This window comes from Balaenoptera musculus, chromosome 7 (genome assembly GCF_009873245.2).
Source record: "Balaenoptera musculus isolate JJ_BM4_2016_0621 chromosome 7, mBalMus1.pri.v3, whole genome shotgun sequence".
Classification (NCBI taxonomy): domain Eukaryota; kingdom Metazoa; phylum Chordata; class Mammalia; order Artiodactyla; family Balaenopteridae; genus Balaenoptera; species Balaenoptera musculus.
Window position 1 is genome coordinate 97,668,126 of NC_045791.1, and position 26,027 is coordinate 97,694,152.

General features: G+C 42.5%; 1 protein-coding gene across 3 annotated transcripts in view; it reads left to right on the top strand.

Annotated features, from left to right (window-relative positions):
• The first annotated feature begins 394 nt into the window (after positions 1–394).
• The window catches only part of SGPP2 (sphingosine-1-phosphate phosphatase 2), a 147,796-nt gene continuing 122,163 nt past the window's right edge, over positions 395–26,027 (top strand). Inside the window, exons 1-2 of one of the 3 annotated variants that reach the window (XM_036857631.1) lie at positions 395–781; positions 4,859–4,952. In XM_036857631.1, the coding sequence (XP_036713526.1) occupies positions 645–781; positions 4,859–4,952 (231 nt within the window). In that variant the 5' untranslated portion in view covers positions 395–644. The remainder of the gene's footprint in view (positions 782–4,858; positions 4,953–26,027) is intronic. The other 2 variants (XM_036857632.1, XM_036857634.1) reach the window with 2 other exon arrangements.

Sequence of the window (26,027 nt, forward strand, 5' to 3'; positions counted from 1 at the left end):
GAACTTGGGAATCTTCCCTGGGGGGCTCCCTCTACCTGGCGGAAGTGGGCAAAGGCAGGACTACAGGCGGGATGGGGGGAGCTGGAGGGGAAATCAGACCTCCTCTTGAGCTCAAAAGTGAAAGGAAGGTCACTAAGCGATCAGCCGGCGCACGCCAGGATGGACTCACGCAGGTCCACACGTGCTCGGCCGCTCCCCATTAGGTGGCACTTCTGCACCAGCCGGGAGGGGTGAAGGAGGCGCGGTCGGGCGCAGAGAGGCGCGGTGTAGACACCTGTACCCTTTCGCCCAGTTCCGAGCGGGCCGGACGCCAAGGATCGCCCGAGCCCGCCCGGGCCCGCCGGGAAGGAAAGGAGGGCGGGCGTGCCTGGCGCAAGGTGAAGGCGAACACCTGGACGTCCGCGTGCGCGGGGCGGGCGCTAGGACCCGAGCGGCGCACCTGTTGGCTGGCGCCCCGGGCCCCGCCCGCCACCCCGAGCGCCCGGCCCGGCGAGGGCGAAGGCAGGAGGGACAGTGCGAGCGGGGGGCACCGGGTGGCGGCGGCGGCGGCCCCGGGATCACCATGGCCGAGCTGCTCTGGAGCCTGCAGGATTCCCAGCTCGTCGCCCGCTTCCAGCGCCGCTGCGGGCTCTTCCCCGCGCCGGATGAAGGCCCCGGCGAGCCCTGTGCTGGCCCCGCGGAGGGCGCGGCGCGGGCGCCCGGGCTCGGGCATCTCCCCGCGGCCAAAGGCAGGGGCGCCGGGGAGCCGGCCAATGGGCTGCGGAGAGTCGCGGTCCCGCAGGTAACCGCGGGCCAGGTGTTCGCAGTGGTGGGGGGAGGGGACAGCTCGCCCCGCCGCCTGCGGACTTGCTGGTCCCGGCGACTCCGCGACGCGGCGATGGGTGCGCGCCGATCCTGCCGAGCCGAGAGGGCCCCATACCCGAGCGGCGACCCGGCTGCCCGCGCTGTGGGTACCAGGGAGCGGTGGGTGGGAGTCCAATCCCTAGGATGACATCCTCTAACGCTGCCAGGTGGTGACCAGGTCTAGTAAGACTTCAGATGCCCCCAGAGCTTTAAATGCAGCCTATTTGGAGACTTTCTACTTTCATAAGTAATTAAATTTATGTTCATGCATATTCTCCCAAATGTGTAAGAGTTACATAATTGAAAAGAGGCGCGGAGACGTCCTTGGCATTTTCACAAGAGGCTTCCCTGAGGAGGGATTCTGACTACTCCCCCCGGATTCTGAGTTTCCGCCCATCCCCCTTTCTTTGATCCGCACTAAAGGCGTGTAGCGGGGCTCGGCGTGCTCTTCCCCGTCCTGCAACGCCAGCTCTAAGGACAGAATTTCGGGTTTAAATATCGCTGCTGAAAAAAATATATATATATCGCTGCTGGAGAGATTTATAAAGCCCACCCCCTACCTCCAGTGATGTTGTCCAGACAGCGCTTCGCTCTCTCCTTCCCCCAGAGTCTCAGGGTCCCTCCTGCCTGGTGGGTCTCATATTAACTGGCACCAGTGACTTTTAACAGATGCTGTCAGGAGTGAAGCTAAGCACGCTCTCCTCTAGGCGTTCACAGTGTGGTTACACAATCCACTGCGGCTTTGGGAAGCCAGCGCGTCGTCGCAGTGCACAGGGACTCCAGAGGGGAGGGACCAGACAGGCGGCAGATGCTAACGTGCCGGGGCTGCTGTCTGCCGGGGCGCAGGGCTGCCCTCTGGGAGGGAGGTCTCCCTGCAGCTGCGAGATGCCCTGGGCCGCCACGGAAGCTGCCCTTCTGGGGAGGGGAGGTAGAAAGTGTGGCAAATGAAAACTGAAACAGTGTATTAATTACAACTCTTTGCGGGCGTGGTGGAGGAAACCGCGTATTTTTCTTCCTAAAAGTTTTGGTGACAGGAGGGTGGCCTTTATGTGTAGATTTCTAGATCTAGTAACTGAGGAATTATGAAGAACCTGGCTTCCATGTGGAATGGAATATTATGGGCATTAAATTGTAGGATTAATTTAGAGGCTGGGGGGTGGGTTCCACTCCAGAGAAATCTTCCTGCGTAGTATTTTTTTTTTCATCTCTTGTTGTTTATTCTCTGTCCCCATGACACCCAGTAACTTTTAGATGAGTTTGAGAGCCCCCTTTCCCCTTCCCCTTTCCTCTTGCTTTGTCTTTAAAATGGGACAGAGGGAAGGAATAAGAACCAGTCTCAATCCTGAAATGCTGTTTGGCATTTTCCGTGCACACACACTTTATACCCACAGGCAGATGCACGGGCTGCTCTCTGTTGCTCTCTCCTCAAGGGTCTACTCTGTCTCCCTAATTCAGGAAGCTGAGGAAGAGTGCATTTTCCCCCTAGTGTTTCTCAAACTGTTTTAAACATTACCCTTAGTCATGTAACTTTCAATTCTGGAAAAGGACCATCTTGCCCTTTAAAAGCGAGATGAGCAGATTTTCTTGTAGAGAGGTGTTGTCTTGCCACTTGAAGACCCTGATCATTCAGTGAACCAAACGGAAGGGTCGCCCCCTTTCCATCCTACACACGACCTCAGTCACTATCGATCATGTAAAAGTAAGAGAGCTAAAAATTCACGATAAGAAATCACCACATTGGTGTGTGATGGGAAAAAAATGAGAGCACTTGATAAATAATGGGTTAATGTTTTTAAAGGTGGGTTGGTGTCAAGTGACTTGGGAAGATTAATACTTTGCAAGTACAGGTGGAGTTGCCAAAAGAAAACAATTGCATACCTGCCCCATATAATTGATGAGACCTTAAGGGGACAGCTGACAAAACTTCTCTCCAACAGCTACTCTTCCCCTTGGCCTCTGGCCTTTGCCTGGCCTGCCTGAGCTCCCGGTCCTTCTTTCTCTAAATAAACTCCCATTCATCCTTCAGTTTCAAAGGTCAATTCCTCAGGAGACACTTTCACTCACCTTCCAGTCTCCCTCCTCCTTTTATAGGTTCTCTTTGCTCCTTGTGTTTCTTCACAGCAATTATCACATTGTGTAAGCACACCTTTGTGCGGATATCTGATTATTGCCCGCCTCTTCCAGTGAATGATAAGCTCTAAGAATGCAGGCAACTTGTCTAGCTTGCTTAGTATTTTCTCCTCATGGCCTGGCATGTGGGAGCTCAGTGAATTTTGTAAACAAATGAGTGCAGATGGCAATATAAAATTGCCCTTTAAAAGCAAAACAAGCAGATTTTCTTGCAGAGAGGTGTCTTGCTGCTTGAACAGCCTGGGCATTCAATGAGGCAAATAGTAGGGGTTTCCCCCTTCCCATCTAACACACTTCACTATGTCGTGAAAAAGAGGGAGCTAAAAATTCAAGATAAGAAATTGAGGATTTTTTAAAACTGAAGCGTCAATATTGAAAATCAAATTTTTCCACATAACTTAGAAGTCAGGCAGCACCAGGGTATTGATTTAAGACACTTCAAACAATAGTGAAGTTCTTTTCTTCCCGTGAGGGTCTTTAGATTGCAACAAATCTAATCTTTCTCACCTCCCATGTTTTCTGTATGTCTTGTACTGCTTAAAGCAGGGACAAGTAGGGAAATGATTAAGTGAGGGCTTCCTTTTCACATTCTTGTAACACCACACGCCACTAGCTTCAAGATTAACTACACATTTGCAAACCAGGTCTGGGCTGGGCTTGCACAAAGCTGTCATTGAATAAATCAGACTGGCCCTCATAGATTTCCCAGTAGTCATGCATGTCACAGACAGAAAAGGTTTGCGTCCTAAAGAGTTGAATGCTTTGTTGAGGGCTTTCCAGATATCACACGGTCAGATCGGTGACTTAAGTCTAAACTTCTTTCTACTGTGCACACCTTCCAGGGAAACAATCCGAGGCTTCATTCTATCTGTCTCATTGGGAAGGTGTGAGGTGTTAGGACTGGTTGGGGGCAGGGTAGAGACTGGATGGAAGGAGAAACTATTGCTTTTGGTTTGCAAGTGTAACTGGTTTGCAAGGGTAACCAGAGGGGGACGTTCTTGGCAGTCACCAGGAGCAAGAGACAGGGGTCCTAGGACCCAGCTAGGAGGGCAAAGGCCCAGACGGAATTAGGTTTATTTGTTCTGGGGTAAAGCCAACCTTGAATACAATGGTATTTTGATTTCTATCATCTTCGCTCACTCAACACAGTTGCATTAAGTTAGATTTTGTAGTGCCTTTCCCATTGTTATGTTAGACTGTGGTTAATCTTTCCAAATTGTACTGTGCTCAATAAATACTTTTTGATAACTATTTGCTCAGACGTAGTTCTAAACTTGGATTGGGGAAGGGGTCAAAATTAGGTTATTTTTAGAAGTCTTTGCACTCCCCGTTTTCCTCTTGAAACATTTGGGGTGCTCCAAGTCTGTCAATCTACAAAACCCCACCCTTGATTTTATTGGTTTGCTTAAGTGTAAAGGACCAGGAATCAAAAGACCAGGATCTAGCTCTGCCCTGGGATCAATCTGAACTTCTCCGGGCCTCTGTTGTCCCACCTGCAAAGTGAGCAGAGTAGAACAGAACCATGGGTTTCCAACTGTGGCTATACATTATAGTCAGTTAGAGGGGCTTTAAAAACAAAACAAACAAAAAAAACCAATGTCCAGGATCCAGGTCAGAAGTGGGGCCCCAGAGAAGCTGGCAAACAGAAGGGGGAAGCTCTGAATTCTCTTCCCCTGGGATCCACCACCCTTAGTGTGTTCAGGACGAGGGAGGTGATGGCTGGAAGCAGAGGTCATGGTGGCTGTTGATGTTTTGGCTTGATTATGTCTAAACTGGCCAGCAGATCAATCTTCAAGTTTTGATTATCTTTACATGGATGCTCAGGTAGGAAATGGCAAAATAAGCCACTTTGAAAAGGTACATTTGATCTTTTTTTTTTTTCTAGTTGCAGATATTGTTCAGATGAGAAAACTTGGAAAAACTACAAAGAAAAAGTTAAATCCATGCCCATTATACCACTGCCCAAAGATAATCACTCGGTAAATGTTCAACCTGATTTTTAATGGCTATATATTACTACACAGCGTGGATGTACTATAATTTAGTTGGCCTCTTGATGGACCTTTAGGTTCTTTCCAGTTTTCGCATTAAAAAATAACATCTTTGGGGACTTCCCTGGTGGTCCAGTGGATAAGACTCCACGCTTCCAGTGTGGGACACGGGTTTGCTCCCTGGTCGGGGAAGTAAGATCCCATATGCCATGTGGCATAGACCAAAAAAAAAAAAAAAAAAGAAAAAATCTTTGACATGTACCATTATATTAGTTTCAAGTGTACAACATGATTCAATATTTGCATATATTGTGAAATGATCACCACAATAAGTCTAGGTAACATCCATCACCACACATAGTTACAATTATTTTTCTTGTGACCAGTTTAAGATCTACTCTTTTCGGCAACTTTCAAATATACAATATAGTGTTAACTACAGTTATCATGCTGTTCATTACATCACCATGACTTATTTATTTTATAACTGGACGTTTGTACCTTTTGACCATCTTCACCCATTTTGCTCATTGCCCTCCCCCACCCCTACCTCCGGCAATCACCAATCTGTTCTCTGTATCCGTGAGTTAAGTTTTGTTGTTGTTTTTGTTGTTTAGATTCCACATTAAATGAGATCATACATTATTTACCTTTCTTTTTTTAAAAAATTAATTAATTTATTTTTGGCTGCGTTGGGTCTTCGTTGCTGTGCGTGGGCTTTCTCTAGTTGCAGCGAGCGTGGGCCACTCTTCATTGCGGTGCGCGGGCTTCAGTAGTTGTGGCACGTGGGCTCAGTAGTTGTGGCTCGCAGGCTCTAGAGCGCAGGCTCAGTAGTTGTGGCACACGGGCTTAGTTGCTCCGCGGCACGTGGGATCTTCCCGGACCAGAGATCGAACCCGTGTCCCCTGCACTGGCAGGTGGATTCTTAACCACTGTGCCACCAGGGAAGCCCCCATTATTTATCTTTCTCTGTTTGACTTATTTTACTTAGCATAATGCCCTCAAGGTCCATCCATGTTGTTACAAATGACAAGATTTCCTTCTTTTTTACGACTTAATAATATTCCATCATGTGTATGTGTATATACACAATGGAATATTTTATATATATATATATAGGTTGCTTTCATGTTTTAGCTGTTGTAAGTAATGCTGCAATGAACATGGGGGTGCATATATCTTTTCGAGTTAGTATTTTCATTTTCTATAGATAAATACCCAGGAGTGGAATTGCTGGGTCACATGGTAGTTCTATTTTTAATTTTTTGAGGAACCTCCATGATGTTTTCCATAGTGGCTGCACCAATTTACATTCCCATCAACAGTGCACAAGGGTTCCTTTTTTCTCCACATCCTCGCCAATGCTTGTTATTTCTTGTCTTTTTGATAATAGCCATTCTGACAGATGTGAGGTGATATCTCATTGTGGCTTTGATTTGCATTTTCCTGATGATGAATGGTGTTGAGCACCTTTTAATGTACCTGTTGGCTCTTCTTCTGTATGTCTTCTTTGGAAAAATGTCTGTTCAGTTCCTCTGCCTTTTTTTTTTTTTTTTTTTTAAGAGGGGCACGCTGTCTCAGCATCTCCATTTTTTTTTTTTAATTTATTTATTTATTTATTTATGGCTGTGTTGGGTCTTCGTTTCTGTGCGAGGGCTTTCTCTAGTTGCGGCGAGCGGGGGCCACTCTTCATCGCGGTGCGCGGGCCTCTCACCATCGTGGCCTCTCCTGTTGTGGAGCACAGGCTCCAGACGCGCAGGCTCAGTAATTGTGGCGCACGGGCCCAGTTGCTCCGCGGCATGGGGGATCTTCCCAGACCAGGGCTCGAACCCGTGTCCCCTGCATCAGCAGGCAGACTCTCAACCACTGCACCACCAGGGAAGCCCCCTCTGCCTATTTTTAAATTGGGTTGTTTGGTTTTTCGCTCTTGAGTTGTATTAGTTCTTAATATATTTTTGAAATTAACCTCTCTTATCAGATATATGATTTGCAATTATTTTCTCTCATTTAGTTAGGTTGCCTTTTCATTTTATTGATGATTTCCTTTGCTGTGCAGAAGCCTTTTAGTTTGATGTAGTCCAGCTCGTTTATTTTTGCTTTCGCTGCCTCTACTTTGGGTGTCAAATCCAAAAGTCATTGCCAAGACTGATGTCAGTCTTTGATTGCTTTCTTAATTTAAATTTCCAGACTTGTAATTGCTGGGTAGAAATATGCATATATTTTGGCTTTTAAGAGGTATTACCAACTTGTCCTGCAGAAAGGGTGGAGGGATAACGTAACTAGGAGTGCAGGTTTTCCTATACCCTCACCAATCTTAGGTATTAATATTCTCTTTAATCTTTGGAGAAAATAGGCCACTTCTGCTTCTATCTCATCTTTGCTTCCTTTATTTCCAGCTAACATATATTGATCAGCTACTGTGTTTCTGGGACAGTCCTCAGCCTTAAAGATACAAAGATAAATAAGATTTAGTTCCTGCCCTGGGAAGGCCACCAAGAAGATGGTGCAATGCAACCAGTGCTAGAATATAGAAGGAGAAATACGTGGTCAGGGAGACAATTGCAGGAGTAATGGTGATCCCTAGGGGAGCCCATGACATCTTGAGTCAAGGCTTAAAGAGCAGTATGAGTCAAATAGATGAAAATGTGAGAATCTCTTTTCTTTACATGGAAATTTCATGTAATAAAACATAAAGACACATTATTATTTTTGATGAATAGTGACAAGTTCAACTTGGGCATAATAAGAGTCCCAGCAGGAGACAGATGGCCTACTGATAAGGGGTCATTGAAATCCTTAAAAATGGTTAAAGTGGCAAATTTTATGTTATGCATAATTTACCTCAATTTACCAAAAAAAAGAGAAAAAAGGAAAAACGATAGAACATAGGCTCTACTCTACTTCAGGGAGAGGAAGCATAACTTCCCTCTCCTTAAGTGTGAGCTGCACACAGTGACTTCCTTCTAAAGAGTACAATATGGAAAGAGGGAGGGAAATAAAAGAGTGATTTTACAGTGTAGGAACCTGACGGACACTACCTCAGCCAGATGGTCCAGGCTGACGTCAACAGTGATAAGTCACGATGATGGATGTGTTCTTGGTTTGTATTGAAACGATATACTCTTGATACATGTTGAAAATGTCACTTCACCTCTGTGGTCTTCTTCCCCCAAAACCAAACCCGTATTCTAATCATGAGAAATAAATCAGACAAATCCCATTTGAGGGGCATTCTACAAAAAACCTGTACTCTTCAACACTGTCAAGGCCATCCATCACGAGGAAAGTCTGAGAAACTGTCACAGCCAAGAGGAACCTAAGGAGATATGACTACTAAGTGTAATTGTGGAGTCCTGGATGGGACCCTAGAACAGAGAAAAAGGACATTCGGTAAAAACTAAGGAAGTCTGAATAAAATATGGACCTTGGTTAAAAATAACCCGTTAGTATTGTAACCAGTGAATCATACTAATAAGACGTTAAAGATCAGGAAACAGGCTGCAGAGTATGTGGGAAGAATGTGGAATACATGGGAACTCTCTGTACTGTGGTCTAAATTTTTCTCTAAATTGGGAATTCCCTGGCAGTCCAGGGTTAGGACTCAAGGTTAGTCAGTGGTTAGGACTCCTCGCTTCCACTGCAAGGGGCACAGGTTCAATCCCCAGTCGGGGGAACTCAGATCCCACAAGCCATGCAGCATGGCCAAAAATAATTAAATAAATAAATAGAAGAAAATAAATTTTTCTGTAAATTGAAAACTGTTCTAAAAAAATAAAGTCTATTTAAAATTTTTTAAAAGGGGGTGGGTAATTGAAGGAAGTTCAAAGATGGGATCATTTACAAAGGTGTAGGCAGGGCTGGAAAAATATCAGCATGGGAGGATGCAGTATCCTGGAGCAGGCAATTTCAGCCTAGAAAGGCAAGGGGAGAGGATAGCGTCTGGTAACCCCGGACCCAAGGAGAGCTTAGCTGTCAGAGAGAGGCCCCTGACTGGAGCTGAGGCCTTTAGTAGAGAAAGAGCCATAGCCAGGCAGGAGGAGAGGGGGAAATATACCTCAAACTCCTTCTCTGTATGCCCTCTCATATCCTGCCAATGCCTCTCCTCATCCAAATTCAATCAGAAGCCAGGGAGCTTGGGCTGATGCAATCCGAGAAGGTCGGCCTCCCTGGAGAAACATGGAGAGTGGATCTGGAAGGACGAATGGAGAATATCCAGCGCACGTTGTGTAAGGAAACTGGTGAGGTTATATTGGATAGAGTGTTGAGCTAGAGCCAGAGTTTCAGGCTAAAGCCTTAGTGTGGCTTCCTGCAGAATTTGGACTTCATCCTATAGACAGGGGGATGGCAAATCAATTTCATCCCATGTGCCAGATCAGAATTTTCAACTCAGGCACGGTGATGAGAAAGGTTCTCGGGTGTCACTGTGCTTAATCGGAAAGAGTGTGGGATTGGATGGCAATGCATCTGTGGGGCACTGAGGGACCTGGTGCTGAAGCATTTAAGAAATGGCGATGTTATATTCAAACAGCAGCCAATATGGGATTAACGTTAAATCAAGCCTCAGTATCTGTTTTGGGTTCTTGGTGATACTTTGAGTGTCTCCTGCTCCTGTAAATGCCTTAGGAGGAAAGAGACCACAAATGGTTTCTTAAGACGTAGGTTGCCATGTTTTGAATCAGGGGACCCCATCATTATGGCTACAAGCTGATTGGATCAGGGGTCAGCCCTTGAGTCAAAAGCAGCCTTTTTAGGCTGGTCAGCATCTTATGAAGTGGCCCTGCATGGGCACTTCACCTAATTGGGATACTGCGTAATGGAGAGTGACTAATGGAACCAATCAGATTGCTCCCTTAGGGACTCTGAATGGAAGACCCAGATGTAGAGACACAAATGGTAGAGTCGTGATGGACTTCAGAGAGAAAAAGGAGGTCATAAACAGAAGCCTTGAGACAGAGAAAGCAGTAGCAAGGCAGAGGTCCACAGGAGAGAGGAGGACAGAAAGTCTGCACCAGTGGGTGGTAGAAGCAGCAGGAAAAACTCCAAGTGGAGAAAAAAGCCAAGTCTTGGGTGGTAAAGACTCCCGTTCTGAGGGGGGAGGTGCTAGAGGACTGCTGCCTTTGAGGTAGAATGGCTCAGGGTGGGGCTCAGGGTGGGGCTCACACGGGCTGTATGGCTGCAGGCGTATTTCCTTACTTCTGAGGATTACTTTACAACTCCTCTCACTGGAGGGGACCTGAGTGGCTCTCCACTTGCAACCAGAACATGCTGGTCTCTAGTGCTCTGAAGACTTGCACATAATTGCAATTAAATCATTAGTTCTAGCATTTTTGTGAAGCTGGGAATGGGGGCGGGGGGCTGTGAGGGAGGGAGGGACCAGGGTCCTCTTCCTCACCTGTGCATCCCCAGTCTAACATATGCCTGGAACATATTAACCTGTCAACAGGTACTTAACAATCCCTGTTGAATGAAGCATGTAAGGGTGTGCTAAACTCAACATTTTCTTTCTTGGCAGAAATGTGGTCACCTGCCCTCTCCTGTCAGAACTGGGGTCATTTTACCCCTGACCACTTTACCTGGCTGTGTCTTCCTTTAGCTTAATGCTTTTTTCAGTGTTAGCTCCTTCCTTTTTACCAGGAAACTGATGAAGGTTTTGATTAATGAATAACTTTTTTTATTGGTTTGCTTTCTTCTGTTGGACACTGTGAAGGGAGTTCAGGTATTGCTAAAAATTGATGATGGTGAAACACCTGTCAACTTTTAAAATGTGGTGAGATAACTATGTTTTAGGAAGGCTGCTGACAGCAAGGCTAATCTAATTTTACCTTTCTTATAATTAAGATGTTGAAACTTTCCAATTTTAAAAGCACTTTCACTTCTGTGGGTATAGTTAATGATTAAATCCTCTGTTCTGATAAGAATTATGTCTCGAGCAAAGGCATTCTTCTTACATTTTATTTGGCATACAATTTTCCTGGGAGAAAATACTGTCAGTGTTTCCTGGCAACAAATTTAGAAGGCTCCTATCTGTGTTAGAAAACTATGGAAATGCTAAAATTGGGGCATCCACTGGTCTTTATAATTCTGCTTGCCTGGTGAGATACTTTCTGCAGATTAAGAAAACGAGATACTGAAAAATCCAGTCAAGACTGATTCACATTTTTTTCCTCTCACTCTTGCTTCAAACAGTGTGGGCTAATTAGCAAAGTGTTTTGAAAACAAAGAAAAAATCCTTAGGCCTGGGCCAGGGTGGATGGGAGGGAAAGGAGTGAAGCATTGAGATCTTGAGGGCGTGGTTAGGAATCTTGGGAAGGGGAGTAATGGTTTCCTCAAACTATTTTGAAATATTACCTCTAGTCCTCCAAATGCTTATGGCAGTTTTATACCTCTCTGTTTAAGAAAACAAAATGAAACGATCCAAAGCAAAACACTGGGTTCATACTTGCTTTTGTTAATGCCGTGTATTTGTAATCATGCCTCCAGGAGAAATGTCCTCTCTGTCATCCCCGGGTACGTTTTGATTTTTTCCAAGTGGCAAAAACTTTGTTCTCATAGAATTTTTTTTTTAATTAATTAATTAATTTATTTTTGGCTGTGTTGGGTCTTCGTCTACTGTGCGAGGGCTTTCTCCAGTTGCGGCAAGCGGGGGCCACTCTTCATCGCGGTGCGCGGGCCTCTCACTATCGCGGCCTCTCTTGTTGCGGAGCACAGGCTCCAGACGCGCAGGCTCAGTAGTTGTGGCTCACGGGCCTAGTTGTTACGCGGCATGTGGGATCTTCCCAGACCAGGGCTCGAACCCGTGTCACGTGCATTGGCAGGCAGACTCTCAACCACTGAGCCACCAGGGAAGCCCCCTTGTTCTCACAGAATTTTATGGGAAACAGCTCATCGAAGCAGGAACTCCTGTGGGCAGGAGGAAGAGTTGATGATGGTGAAAAGAGGGCTCCTGGGGGTAAAATGTTGGCAGCTGAGAGGCCAGGGCTTAATTGGTGGGGAAAGGGCATAGGTGAACTTTTTTTTTTTTTTTTTTGCAGTTAAAAAAAAAATCATCCCCTCTTGATAGGTGACTTAAAAGGTGGCCGTGAAATAGAACATCAAAGATTTTGTTAAAAGCGTGACAAGTTAAAGGAGGCTCTGTTAGAAATTGGTTGGTTTTCTTCTCCTTTCTGAATTTTGATTGTTTGATTTTTTTTCAACTAGGAAGGTATCCAATACTTTGGAATTAATTTTTATGCTTTTCTACTATTAAAGGAATGCATGTTTATGTTAAAAATAGTGGAAGACACTGAAAAGTATAAAGAAGAAAACAAAATCCTGTCATAATTTTGCAACCCAGAGAAAAATATTAAAGTTTTAGAGTATTGTTTCCTTTTATCTCTATGGAAACATAGAATATTTAAGTTATCAACATCCTATGCACGTATAATACTGGGATCAACTTTTGTCACTCATATCATGAGCATTTCCCCACATAACCGAACATTCTTTAATTATATGATTTAATAGTTGTATTATAGTTTATCATACGATTGTAACTTAATTTTTTTTAAGCATTTCCTAAAGTATGTATTTAGTTGTTTCATTGTTTATCTTTGTACTTCGACTGGAGTTTAAATATTTAATTGCTTCCTGAGAACTGGAAGAGAAGCATATTTCAGAGCTCTTCACACTAACTACCAAATTGCTTTTAGGAAAATGTATTTCAATTATTGTTCTGAACAGCAATCCAAGACTGCTAGCCCATTGTCAGCATTTTTTATCTTCTTGTTGCCCATTTTCTTTTTCTTTATTATAATATAACTTCAGTATAATAAGTGCAGAGATATTAAATGTACAACCTGATAAATTTGACTGTATGTCTAGATCCCAGTAACTATTGCCCAGATAAAGATATAGTGCAATTCCAGAAACTCAAAAAGCTTCCTCAGGCCCCTGCCAGTCAAGACCACTCTAACCCCCAGTAACCGCTGTTTTCTCTCTGTCACCATAGCATAGTTTCACCTCTTCTTGAACTTCACATAAATGAATCATATAGGATGTACATTTTTCATGCCCTGCAGCATCCATTGCACAAACATATAATTTATTTATCAATTCTACTGTTTATGGACACTTAGGTTTTTATGAATAAAGGACAGCATCAAGTATTTTCTTTAAAACATTTTTATTTTTAACTTTCATTTTGAAATAAAACTTTAAAAAGTTTGCAAAAATAGTACAAAAAATTCCTACGTACTCTTGACCAATATTCTCCTAATGTTAACATCATATATAACCACGGTATAATTATCAAAATGAAGAAACAGTATGCAATCTATGGGCCTTATTCTGTTTTTATGAATTGATCTACTAATCTCCTTTTGCCATTCTAGGATCTAATGTAGAACCATAAATTGCATTTAGTTGGTATTGTCTCTTTAGTCCAACCTGGAAGTTCTTCAGTCTTCCTTTGCCTTTCTTGACCTTGACTCTTGAAGGGTCCAGGCCAGTTATTTTGTATAATATTCCTCAGTCTGGGTTTGTTTGATGTTTTCTCATGATATTCAGGTTCTGTAGTTTTAGCTGGAATACCACAAGAAAAATATTGTATCTTTCTTAGTGCATCATACCAGGAGACACACAATGTCGATTTGCTCCATTCCCAGTAATTTTAACTTTATACACCTTTAAAGGTGTTTAAGTGGTGTCTTCCAGGTAAATGTTTTCCTCTTTGTAATTAATATGTATCCTATAGACTGGTATTCTGAGGCATTATAAATATCTTGTTTCTCTGTATATTTTCGTCCTCTAATTTTGTCATCCATTTAAAAAAATAATCTGCCAAAGTAATAGCAAAATGAAAACATCTCATTATTTTAATTTTGTATTTCTTTTATCTCTAATGAGGATGAGTGTTTTTCTTTTGTTTAGCAGATACTTGTATTATTCTTTTCGTGAATGGTCTGGTCATATACTGTATCGACTTTTCCACTGTGACTTTAATGGGAGATGTTTTTCTTACTGACTTTTGATGGTCTTCTCAGTTTATCCATTGTGCGCCAAAATCTTCCATTGTACATCAGTTAACATAAGCTCACAACTAACGGATTTCTCATTTCTCCTTATAAAGAGAAAATATTTGGAGCCTGAGGGAGAGAAGGATGATAAGGGAGAGTGATGACTCCCTTCAAGGCATCTGTGGGTTTAGATGCGTCATGCCTGGTCCCCTGTCCTTCTGCCTGCTCCTTCCAGGTCAGGCCCATCATTTGCAGCCTGTGAAATGTTTGTGATACTTCCATAGCCTCAGGCAGGGGCTGGAGATTCTGTAAGAGTTAAGGAAAGCATATATTCCTTAGCAACTCTGAGCCAAGAAGGCAGTATATGCTTAGAGGATGTTACCCTCCCTTTATGACATTATGACTGTGAAACAGAAAAGTGAATTGGTTCTCTTGTGCATTTGCAGAGGGTGGCACACAATTCTGGAGTCCTCCCCGAGTCCTGCCTGCCTTAGGTCTCCCCCTTCTGCATGGTTCCTGAGGAGGCTTCAGGACTGCCTTCTTGCCATGGTTGTTTACAATACACATATCCTCAAATAGAAGGAATGGAATGAATATTCCCAGTATTTATTCAGTAGTATATTCCTGCATAAGCGTTACTTTTGGAGAGGGCCCAACATCCATTGATCCTTTAATTTTGCCTCCATCTCAGCCCATCTGAAGCCACAGTCATATTTTATTGTCCAAAAATTTTGACCCTGAAGGCCTTATCTGAAATTTCCCAACATGTTGAGTTATAAATGGTCTAACCCTGGTATTTTCATGCTTACTACCTCAGTACCATTGCAGGGATAGAAATGGGACTTCCCACACTCATCCTGAGTACTTCCCAGTATAGACAGGTATACCTGCATACATTTTGGAGCCCATGTATCATAATGAAGCCCATAAAAACTATATCTTCTCTTAGGTTTAGAATGATTTATTTGGTGATCAATACTTCCCCTCCTCTCCCCATGCCTCACCCAACCCTCAGCCCAGTTGACTCACCAGATGAATAATCTATGATGGGAAAATGTTACTTTTGAAAAGAGAAACTTACTTGATCTTTAAAAGTTTGTACTAAACATACATTTACCATGCAACCCACAATTGCAATCCTGGGCATTTATCACAGAGATACGAGATCTTCTTCACACAAAAACTCGTACATGATCGTTCACAGCAGCTTTATTTGTAATAAGCCCCAATCTGGAAACAATCAAAATGTCCCTCAGTAGATGAATGGCTCTGCAAACTGTGGTACATCCATACCATGGAACACTATTCAGCAATAAAAAGGAAGGAACGATTGATACACCCAACAACTTGGACGGATCCCAAGGGCATTAAGCTGAATGAAAAAGCCAATCTGAAAAGATCACATACCGTATAATTCCATTTATCTAACATTCCTGAAATGACACAATTATAAAGACGGAAAACAGATTAGTGGTTGCCAGGAATTAAAAATGGGGGCATGACTATAAAAGGGTGTAACAAGGGATATCTTTGTGGTGATGGAATAGTTTTATAATTTGATGACAGTAGTCGCTAGTGAGTCTACACATGTGGTAAGTTGTCCTAACACTATACACACACACACTGTACCAGTGTCAGATTCCTGGTTTTGATAGGTAATTATGTGAGGTATAATTATGTGAGATGTAACCATTGGGAGGAAATGGATGAAGGCTATACGGTATCTCTCTTACTACCTTTGCTGATCCTTGTGAATCTATGTTTAAAAATCAATACTGCCTTGTAAAAATTGGTCCTCACAGCTTTTACTGGAGGCGCTCTGTGCACTGCAGGAAACCCAGCGTGCAGAGTGCAGCGCTGGGGAGAATTTCCTCTGAGGCCCCTCTAGAGCCGGCCGAGCTGCCGTGTTGATTTCCAGAGCTGCCGGGGTTGATTGTAAACCTCCTGCTCACTGGCCTCAGCTGCCTGCCCAGGGAAAGCACAGAGAAATGTTTGAGGGTCCAAAAAAGGCACATATGCCCTTAACTTTCATTCGACTCACTTGTTTTATAACTGCAGGATCTTTGCATTAAAAAATATTTTGTTGTTTTCTGTTTCATTGTCACTTCAAATTGGTGTTGCAAGTAGGTCAAATTCACACATCAAGTCTTCACTCTCCCCTCAGTTGTCATTTTTTCTCTGTCTACAAACATGCTTAAAATCTTCAACCCCCTCCTTACCCATCGCAGAACATCTGCATTCAGCCCTAGCATCCCTAGAGTCTGACATTCTTGTCTTTCTTGAACCAAGAGACGTCTTAAAAGAGTCACCTGAGATCAACACTCCATTTCTACTATATCACCTATTTTTTTTACCTGGCTGCATGCTAAATGAGGACATTATTTAGCATAAAATATGATTTTTGAGGTTTACTTTGCCTGTGTGTAATTTCATTGAGGATAGCTGACCAATTTCAAATTAAAAATTATAAAAGCATTCTCTCTGATATACATAAGAAGCAAAGGAGATTTCTCTTTATTTCAATTGTACTCCAGATGGCAGGGGCCAAGGCAATGGCAAGGGAAGCTGAATAGACGCTCACAAACTCATATTTTAATGGCTACTTTTCCTGGTATCAGGGTCAACAATATCCACTCCCCAAGTGGTGGACCTCCCTGCCCCTGTCTGTTAGATTTATGTTTTTCTCCCACATGTAGCTTTCATCACCAGGAAGTGTTTATCACATATCTAATTGTAAAAGATTTTTTCAACTATGTTCTACAACAGGAAAACTTAATCACAGTGTCCAAAGCATATCCCCAAAGTTATTAAAATTCCATATATTTCTAGATATGGAAACACATGTATGATATATTGTTCAACCAAAAAAAAAATCAAATATAAAAAATATTTATAATATGACCGAATTTTTTAAACTGTATAAGCACGTATTTGAACAATTTTTTTTTAAAGGATCTGGAGTGATGAACCAAATCTTACCAGTGGTTCTCTCTGGATATTTGAAAATTTTATCTTATTCATTCTTTTCTGTATTTTCTGCATGGTTTTGTTTTGTTTACAATAGAAGGTAGTAGTTTTATACTTAGAGAAAACTAAAGGATTGTCATTTTATAGAAAAAATTCTCCTATGAGGATATTTTATACTTTTGAGGAATATTAGCTACTAAGATTACTAACATTGTTCCATATAAGAATTTTTTTAAAATTACCATTGACATCCTTGTAACAAAATCCCAAATATCAGTTGTTTTGGTCATAATTCTTAACTTAGGGAATATTTATTAAATCCTATGAAGTACCCTGAAGCCTTCTTAAATGTAACAATATAGCTCCCTCCATGTCTGTATAAGGGCCCCCTGTGAAATTACAGGACACCTTTTCCTGCTCTGTCCAAACAACCATGTGAAATGCCAAGAGCTTAAAATACATAATGTTCTTCTGTATTATTGGGAATTTCTTAATGCAATGAAAGATTTTGGCCTCAAAAAGATCTCTTCTTTTCCTGGGCAAAAATGTATTATTAGAGAGCTCAGGAAAGTCTTAAGAAAAGCAGATGTTGTGTGTTATCACCCCACCCTTCATTCAGTTTTTGGCAAGTATTTTTTGTTGTTTCTTTACAAGATACTTTGAAAGATCTCTTTTTATTGTTGTAGATCCAAACGATTGTAAGTGGTTTTGCAGGCTCGTTAGTTACCTGATAGCAATATCTTGGGCATGTTTTGTGTTGGATCTTGGTTCCTCTTAATCTGATGACGGTGATTAAAGTAAAGCGATCCTGAAGTAGGATTCGATTGAGGGCATCACAACTACCACTGCTAAATGTTCGATGTCGTTCTTAACTGAATAATATAAGAATTTATCCATTTTTATTTTAAAATAAAACACAATTACTAATTTCAAAAATTAAATGAGTGATAGTTTTTTTAAAGTATTATTTTTCACTTTCCTAAAAAATATAAAATAATTTGTAGATATTAATTTTAACATAATTTTATTTGGAGTTGTATTAAATCTATGGGTTAATTTTGGGATAAGTGACATCTTTTTGACATAAAGTCATCTTATCCCTAAACATGTTATATCTTTCCATTTACTTAACTGTTTTTGTATTTTTCAGTAGAATTTTATAACTTTCTGCATAAAATCTTGCATCCCTTTTGCTAGATTTATTCCTAGATACCTTATATTTTTGTTAGTATTAAGGCAATGTTTTGAAATTGGTTTTCTGCTGATGTATTGGAATGCAATTGAATCTGGTATATTGATTTGGCAACCTTGCCAAACTTTTATTAATTCCAACAAAATGTCTCTCATTTCTTTGTGTTTGCTATGAAAACAATAAAAAATGGATTTTATTTCTTCCTTTTTGATTCCTATACCTTTCATTTGTTTATTTTTTTTTCTGCCTTACTGCACGGACAAGGACCTCCAGTATTATGTTGAGCAGAAGTAGTGATAGCACACATTCTTGTCTTGTTCTTGATTTTAAGGGAATGGTTTTAACATTTCACCATGGAGTATTATACTTGATGGAGTTTTCCCCTCCCTCTTAGAGCTTGTTTGCCAAGAAGTGTTCTCATGAATTTTGGCTAAATTGTGTTGAATTCTTTTTCTGTATCTATAATGAGAGGATCGTATGTGGGTTTTTTTTTTTTTAATCTCCTTTAATCTTATAAAAGGGTGAGTTAAAAGAGATTTTCTTTGTTGACCCAACCTTCCATTTATGGAATATATACTCAGTCTTTGGCATGATGTAATCAACAGCAGTATTCACTACTTATAATGGATATTATAAAAATATTATCTAACAGACTTTTTGTACCAGTGTATTTTTAAAGTATCTTCCTCCAGCCCCTTCTCTCACCCTTTCTGGCTTTGTTGGCTGATGTTTTTCATAAGCACAGAAAAAACACTGGACAACTTAATAGTGTAGTTCATCTTCATGTGTCTATGAATAATATTAGACACATATAAAATTTGCTTAGTTATGTAAATATTCTTGAGCATATGAAATATCCAGTTCCTAAGGTGTTAACTAAATGCTTTTCTCTTGGCTAAAAATCCAAAATGTTAAAAAAAAATAATTTCTTTTTGCAGTGTGTTTCTGGACTCATATTTATGAATCCACTACAGTATAATGGAGTCACATTGGAAGATTTGACTCAAGGGGCCTCTAACTTCCTCTGTCCTCAGAACAGGGACTGTTTTATCGCTCAATATTCTGAAGATTCTGACCAAAAGCAGAACAAGAATCTGCAGATCAGTGAGCATGGGGCCTGAGTGAACAAACCAGAAATCAGAGTGACCAAGTACTGAATCACAGGATTATACCAAGCAATGCCGCGGAAGGAATCGGCATATTTGCATGTAGTGACCTTTATAAGACACCCACACTTAAAAGGAAAATGACATTTTTAGTAGTTTCTCCCCTAAAAATTGTCACATATTAAAATTGAAAATATATCAGCAGACAAGAACGGCAGCTGTCTTATGAAGTAGTGCACCATGAAATGAAAGATCTAGCTTTATCCTGTGAATCATTTTTTTAAAAATTTGACCTTCTTCTATTACTGAAGAAAAGGATTTAGGAGGGGCCAGCATGGAGAGAAGGAGAAACAGTGATGTTCCTTCCTGATGCTCCTCCAATCATTTCTTCTTCCTGGTAGTTTCTTGGGTGATCTGTGTTATGCTAGGAGCAGATATTGCCATAGTTTGTTCTCCCGTTTTTATCTTTTCAACCATGGGTTTTGGTGATGTTCACTTGGGTCGTGTGCTACAAGGATGTTGGTCGTGGTGAGCCCTTCGTGGCTGCCCATGCTCCAGCAGAAAGCAGTGTGTTCCACGTCTGTGCTGTACTTTGCGGGGAGGCAGTGTAAGGAATGGGCTAAGATGGCACTTGGGTTCTTACACTTCCAAACCCTGTGACCTTTGACAGATCACATAAGCTGTACCACCTTGGTTCCCTTATCTGTGAAACATTGAGGAGTGGGGAGAATAATCCCAGGTACCTCCTAGAGTCCTGGGATGTAAATAAGATCATCAGTGCTCGGAGTGCTGGACACATTGTGTCTGGCATCAAGTAAGCCCTCAAATGCTAACTATTTTCACCATGGTTTCTGGCGTCCCACCAGCACCAATGTAGCTGTTCCAGCTCCTAATACTGCTAATGTCCCTACTGCTATTTTTATCCAATGGGCCTTTTCTAGAATGAATCTCACCTCTGATGGCAGGGCATGGGTGGTGGGGTGGGGGAGGAGGAGTGTTGATATAAGCAGTGCAAATCCTTCTATGCCGCTTCGGAATGGCTTCTACCCTATAATTTGGGTCAATCTCATGCTTTCAGTTGTTGCATTGAAATGTACTAAATTTTGCATTCCTTCCTTCTGATAGTTTGTGACACCTAATCATCGGCCATAAAAACGCTTTCCCAGGTCCCGCTTCCCCTCATCTGAACTTGCTGAGTTATGGAAAGTGTATTTTAGAGTGTTTCTTGCTCTGAGATAACACTGTTAATGTTCAGCCAATACATATGAAGCACCTAATGATGTGCCAGACCCGGGGTCACCCTCTGAAGTCTCAACAAGGATGTGCCTGCAGCCCCTGCTCTGGAAGAGCTCTCAGTCTGTCAGGGGAGATGAACATAGCCCAGAGGGGAAAGGACAGATTCTCAAAGATCATCAGTGTTCAATTGAACAAGGTCTTCCTTTCTCAGATTCCCTCGTTCCCCATAAGAAAACTCTAAGAGAACATTTCAATAGAAGATGCTTCTAAGATTTCTGATGGAACCATTTAAGAGGATTTGAAATGTACCAAATATAGAAGTAGGACAGCTGACGTTTTCAGGTTTTAGAAAACAATAAATGTGGACATCATATGGGAAAAAGTCCTTGGAGACTTTTTTATTACAGCATGTGACATGTAGGTTTCATGCTTAAGACTAGAATTTTCTAAGTTAAGAGAAGTTAAAAATGGGAGAAGAAGTGCGCATGAGTAATGAGATAAAGCTTCGAACATGTGGGTTTAATCCCTGGCCAAACCCCAGTGCAGGAGAGTGTTAACCATTCAGTGACCAGAAAAAGGAGGGCCTCTCATGATCCTCTTGTCCGCTGACTATGGGCGGAGTTTTGAGAATAAGGCCACCCACCCTTGTAGGGCCCCACGTGAGTCATGGTCATCCCATGCGTGGTGAAGATGGTAACTAATCTTCACTGCTGGCACCTGGCCTTGCCTGGGGTGGTGGCTCTCCTTTAACCACAAAGCAGCGGTCACGAAAGGCAGACCAAGTGTTGGGCTACACACAGGGTTTGTTCGCACATGGTTTTACTAGCAACATCTTTCTAGATTTTCTGGCTTCTGTTTTTTTAAGAAACTGGGAGATGGAACAGCACCTGCTTGCATTCCTGCACAACCGTGAGAGGTTGGGGGCTTCCCTGGTGGCGCAGTGGTTAGGAGTCCTCCTGCCAATGCAGGGGACACAGGTTCGAGCCCTGGTCCGGGAGATCCGATATGCCACGGAGCAACTAAGCCCGTGCGCCACAACTACTGAGCCTGCGCTCTGGAGCCTGCGAGCCACAACTCCTGAAGCCCGGGTGCCACAACTACTGAAGCCTGTGCACCTAGAGCCCATGCTCTGCAACAAGAGAAGCCATTGCAATGAGAAGCCCGCAACGAAGAGTAGCCCCCGCTCACCGCAACTAGAGAAAGCCCACGTGCAACAACAATGACCCAACACAACCAAATATAAATAAGTAAAATAAATAAATTAAAAATAAATAAATAAATAAATAAGAGGTTGGTTCCCGGTTGCAGTTGCCTCCCTGAAATAGAACAGACTGCCACCCCCATTTTATCCCACACCTGCAATTGCTTTGCTGATTTACAGCACTTGCTTCATCCATGTAAGCATTTGAATTTGCTGCTCCTGGTCTAGAAAATTCCAGAGTAAAGGAGAATGGCCAGGGTTCCCAGGGTAGAAGCCCTCAGGACACTCAGAAATGGTAGGAGCAGCTTCTCTTTAGTGCTGCTCTGGGGACCAGGATGTCCTGCCTGATACTATTTGATGTAGGCAGGGGTCCCCGGGGGAGAAACGCAGAATCACTCTGGAGTGATCAGGCCATCAAAAGCCACTGTTGTTGGTGGGAGTGTGTGTGGAAAAGGCTAGGCTGATGACTGCTGAGTAGAAGAAGCCTTGAACGTTGCCCTTTCTGGATCCTCCCAGGCTTATGTGGACCTGCCACCTGCCCCCTCCACACGCTAGCCCAGGAGCTTCATCCTTGGACTAGGCTTGAGAGAAAGGATATGGTGGGTTTCGAAGAATGAAGTGGATTTGCATTGATGGAGGAGATGGAGAGAACATTCCAGAAGAAGGGAACCACAAAGTGAAGGACTGGTGGTGGGAATGAATGTGCCATGTGGAAGGAACACTTAGGAAACCAGATGGACAAAAGCAGAGGAAAAAAGTGAAAATAAAGTTGGTTAGTTGGCTACTCAATCTGTTCTTGAATGCTAGGCTGAAAACATGGGGGGCTTCATTCTAGAGAGTTAGTCATTGTTCCTTTTAGACAGGGGAATGACCTGAAGAATGCAGATGACGAGAAAGGTTAATTTGGGGGCTGAGTACAGGGTAGGTTGAAATGGTGAGAGATAAGAGAGAAGTCGGGGAGCCGTTGGAGGTGATGGCTGAACTCTTTCCCCCTGGATTCTGGTCATGACAGGAGAATAAAGAGAAAGTGGCGAGTCAGAAACACCAAAAGCCAACTGACAAAACTCTTTTTTTTTTTTTTCTTATTACATGAGCAGTATATGTTTACTATAGAAGCTATATAAATAATCAAAAGTTTAAAGTGAAATAGTTAATCTCAGTACCCAGATTACCCAGAGATATTCCCTCTTACTATTTTGGGGTATAGATTTCTGGACACCTTTTCTATGCATATGTTATACATATATATATCTTTAACAAAAATACTGGTTTCCAATCTGATTTTCTAGTTTAACATATCTTGATCTTTGTTCCACATCAACAAATGTTTGTTTTCCATATTTTAATGACTACATAATATTCTATTTTCTATTCATTATTTGCCATGATTTATTTTTGCCAGTCAGGTGAGGTCATTTCCATTTTTTTCTGCTAATGTAAACACTGTAATGAATATCTGTGTGCATATCCTTGTTGAAGGTTCTGAGACATTTTGAAAGGATTGGCAAGACTTGAAGATGGATGCCTTCTTTGCTCATTGTATCCAAAGATAACTCAGCATTTTGACTCTAAAGAATTTGGGGCATGATGATTATGTTACTGACATAAATGAGAAAATATTGGAAAAGGAAGAATTATATTTTTGAAGGAAGGCACTATAGGTCAGTTTAAAATTTTTTGCTATAGGTAACTAAACTCTGTTAATAGTTGCTTGAAATTTTTTTTTCTCATGTAACAAGAGGTCTAGAGTTGGTGAATGCTGACATTTTGTTCAGCTGCTTCACAATATCATCAAGGACTCAAGCTGCTTCTGTCTCTCTGCTCCTCCATCCTTAGCTTGTTGGCTTATTGTCTCATGATGCTAAGATGGCTGCTGTTACTCCTGGCATCATAGCCATGTTCAAGTTAAGAAAGAAGGTGGAAGTAATGGCAGCTACCTCTATCCTTTTTACAAAGAAGACAAGTTCATCCAGCAGCTCCTCCTCACCTCCTTACTTCTCACGGACTAGACTGTGTCACATGCCCACCCCTAATTGCAAATGAAGCTGGTAAAGGAAAAAGTAGAATTGTCCAGATTGACTTGCCCCATTGCCCAAGGTCCAGTCTGAGTTAGGGTTTTGCTAACAAGCCAAAAATTGCTTACTAGATACCACCCATCTTGTGGGTGGTGAGCAATTCATGATGTCTTAGATACTATGCTTTGAAAAACTGAGTTACTGGGGCATTCAGAAGGTATTTCTCTGGGCGGCAAGGAACCCTGGTATCCAGGCCAAGGCTGCATAATAGAAGAGAAGATCAGAATGATCATTGCATAACCATAGAGGGAACCAAGGATGGTAAATCACTTAAGACAACGTTTAACAACACATTATTGAGTTTGAAGGAGAAAACTATGAGACGTGGGAAGAACTAATATTTATTAATTTTATGTAGTTGTTTTAATTTAATCTTTCTAAGGGTAACTTAGTCATTCTCCAGATGTTAACCAGTGTTGACCATGTGCTGAGCTAGGCACTGGTGTACGTACGATGGTGAGTAAAGCAAACAAGCCCCTTCACTATTGAGCTTATAGCCTATTGAAGGAGGCAAAATAATACCCAGAGAAACAAATAATGTCAGGGAAAAATACGTGCAGTGAGGAAGCATGCAGCTGGACAAGGGGATGGAGAGTGATGGGGAGAGACGTGTCTCCAGCATCACCAGGAAGCTGCTTCGTCATCACCACTTTACTGCCAGGGACACTGAGGCAGGCAGGCTGGGATCCAAAGCCACAGGTGGTGTTCGTCAGAACCTGGCCTCTGATCCAGGTCGAGCCCTGGAGCACATAATTGGGAAGTCATGCAGCTGGGAACTGGGGGACCACTTTGTGTCTGCATCTAAGTGGAGACCAAGCATCTCATGTAGGACTCTGTATATGAGAAGAATTCAGCCTGGATGGCATCAAGCTCCTTTAAATTTGCCTGTGCACTATATCAGGGACCAGCCACCTGACTTCCTGGCCTCCACTGGGCACTGGTCATGGAAACACAGGGACTATATCCCATGCCATGAGCTGCCTGGACTCACCAGCACCAGGTTTACATGTAGGATAGAGAGGTGGTTGAGGAGGGGTCGCAGGCTCTGGACTCCAGTGGCTTGGGTTTGAACGCTTATTCTCTCACTCATTGGTGTATAAACTTGGGCAAGTTAGCCTCTGTGCGGCCAAGTGTCCTCACCTGCAAAGCAGGGCTAATCCTAATTTCTGCCTTAGTGCCTAGTTGTGAAGAGCGTCTGAGAAAATACAGGTAATGGGAACATGGGAAGCACTTAATAAATGCTCACTCTGTGTATTGGCTTCTTTTGGTGGCTTTTAGAGAATCTTTGCATCCTTTGATGTGTTCACATTGCAGAGCTAGCCTCAGAAAAACATAATTTTTTTTTTCCATGCAGAAACCTCACATTCACACATTTATAAACTGTGAGCAACCTGGTGGCATGATGAGGGATCGTGTTCCCCTGATGGCACATTTGTGAAGCACAGCCTGCTCAAACTTTTATCTTCCTATTCGACATGCTTTTGCAGACGGCACAATATGGAACTGGTCAGACTCCTAATTATGACAGTGGTCCAGAGCCAGAATCCAATCATCTAGTTGACAAAGAACTTGGTACAGAGAACGGTGACCAGCTGTTCCCCATCTCCAGTGAGCAGAGAGTAAGAGGAAATGGGTTTAAGCGGCGTGAAGGATTTGGGTTATTTATGGCAGAATTTCCTGACAGTGAAGGTTGCTGAACATTAGGGCTGGATTAGAGAGAGAGTTTGTAGAATTCCAGTCTGCGGAGATTTTGCAAACATACTCATTTGTGCAATTATTACATGGCTGCCTTCCAACTATGCTCTCTGTCTTGTCTCTCTCTCTTTCTACCCCTGTGGTGCTTGTAACCAACTGAACTTTCTCTGAAAGACGAGAGGGAGGAGGCTGGTCTGCAGAGAAGGGAAGAGCGCTCCTGGTTAACCTGTCTCTGTCATTCTGGGTAAGGAGGCATGAACACCAACAGCCTTGGACTGAAAAAGCCCACCTGGGCCAGGTGAGATGCAAAGATGGTCAGGTTTAGGACTTGGATGAACGTAGAGGACACAGGCTGGCCCTGAAGAAGGCAGCCCCTTAGGAGAATCAGCTGATTCTCATCACAGGGCTGGTGGGAGCTCACACAGTTGCCGGACTTTGATTCCCGAAAGGAGTATGAATTTTAGGGAGTTTAAAAATTCTGACTTTTTTTTTTTAACGTCTTTATTGGAGTATAATTGCTTTACAATGGTGTGTTAGTTTCTGCTGTGTAACAAAGTGAATCAGCTATATGTGTACATATATCCCCATATCTCCTCCC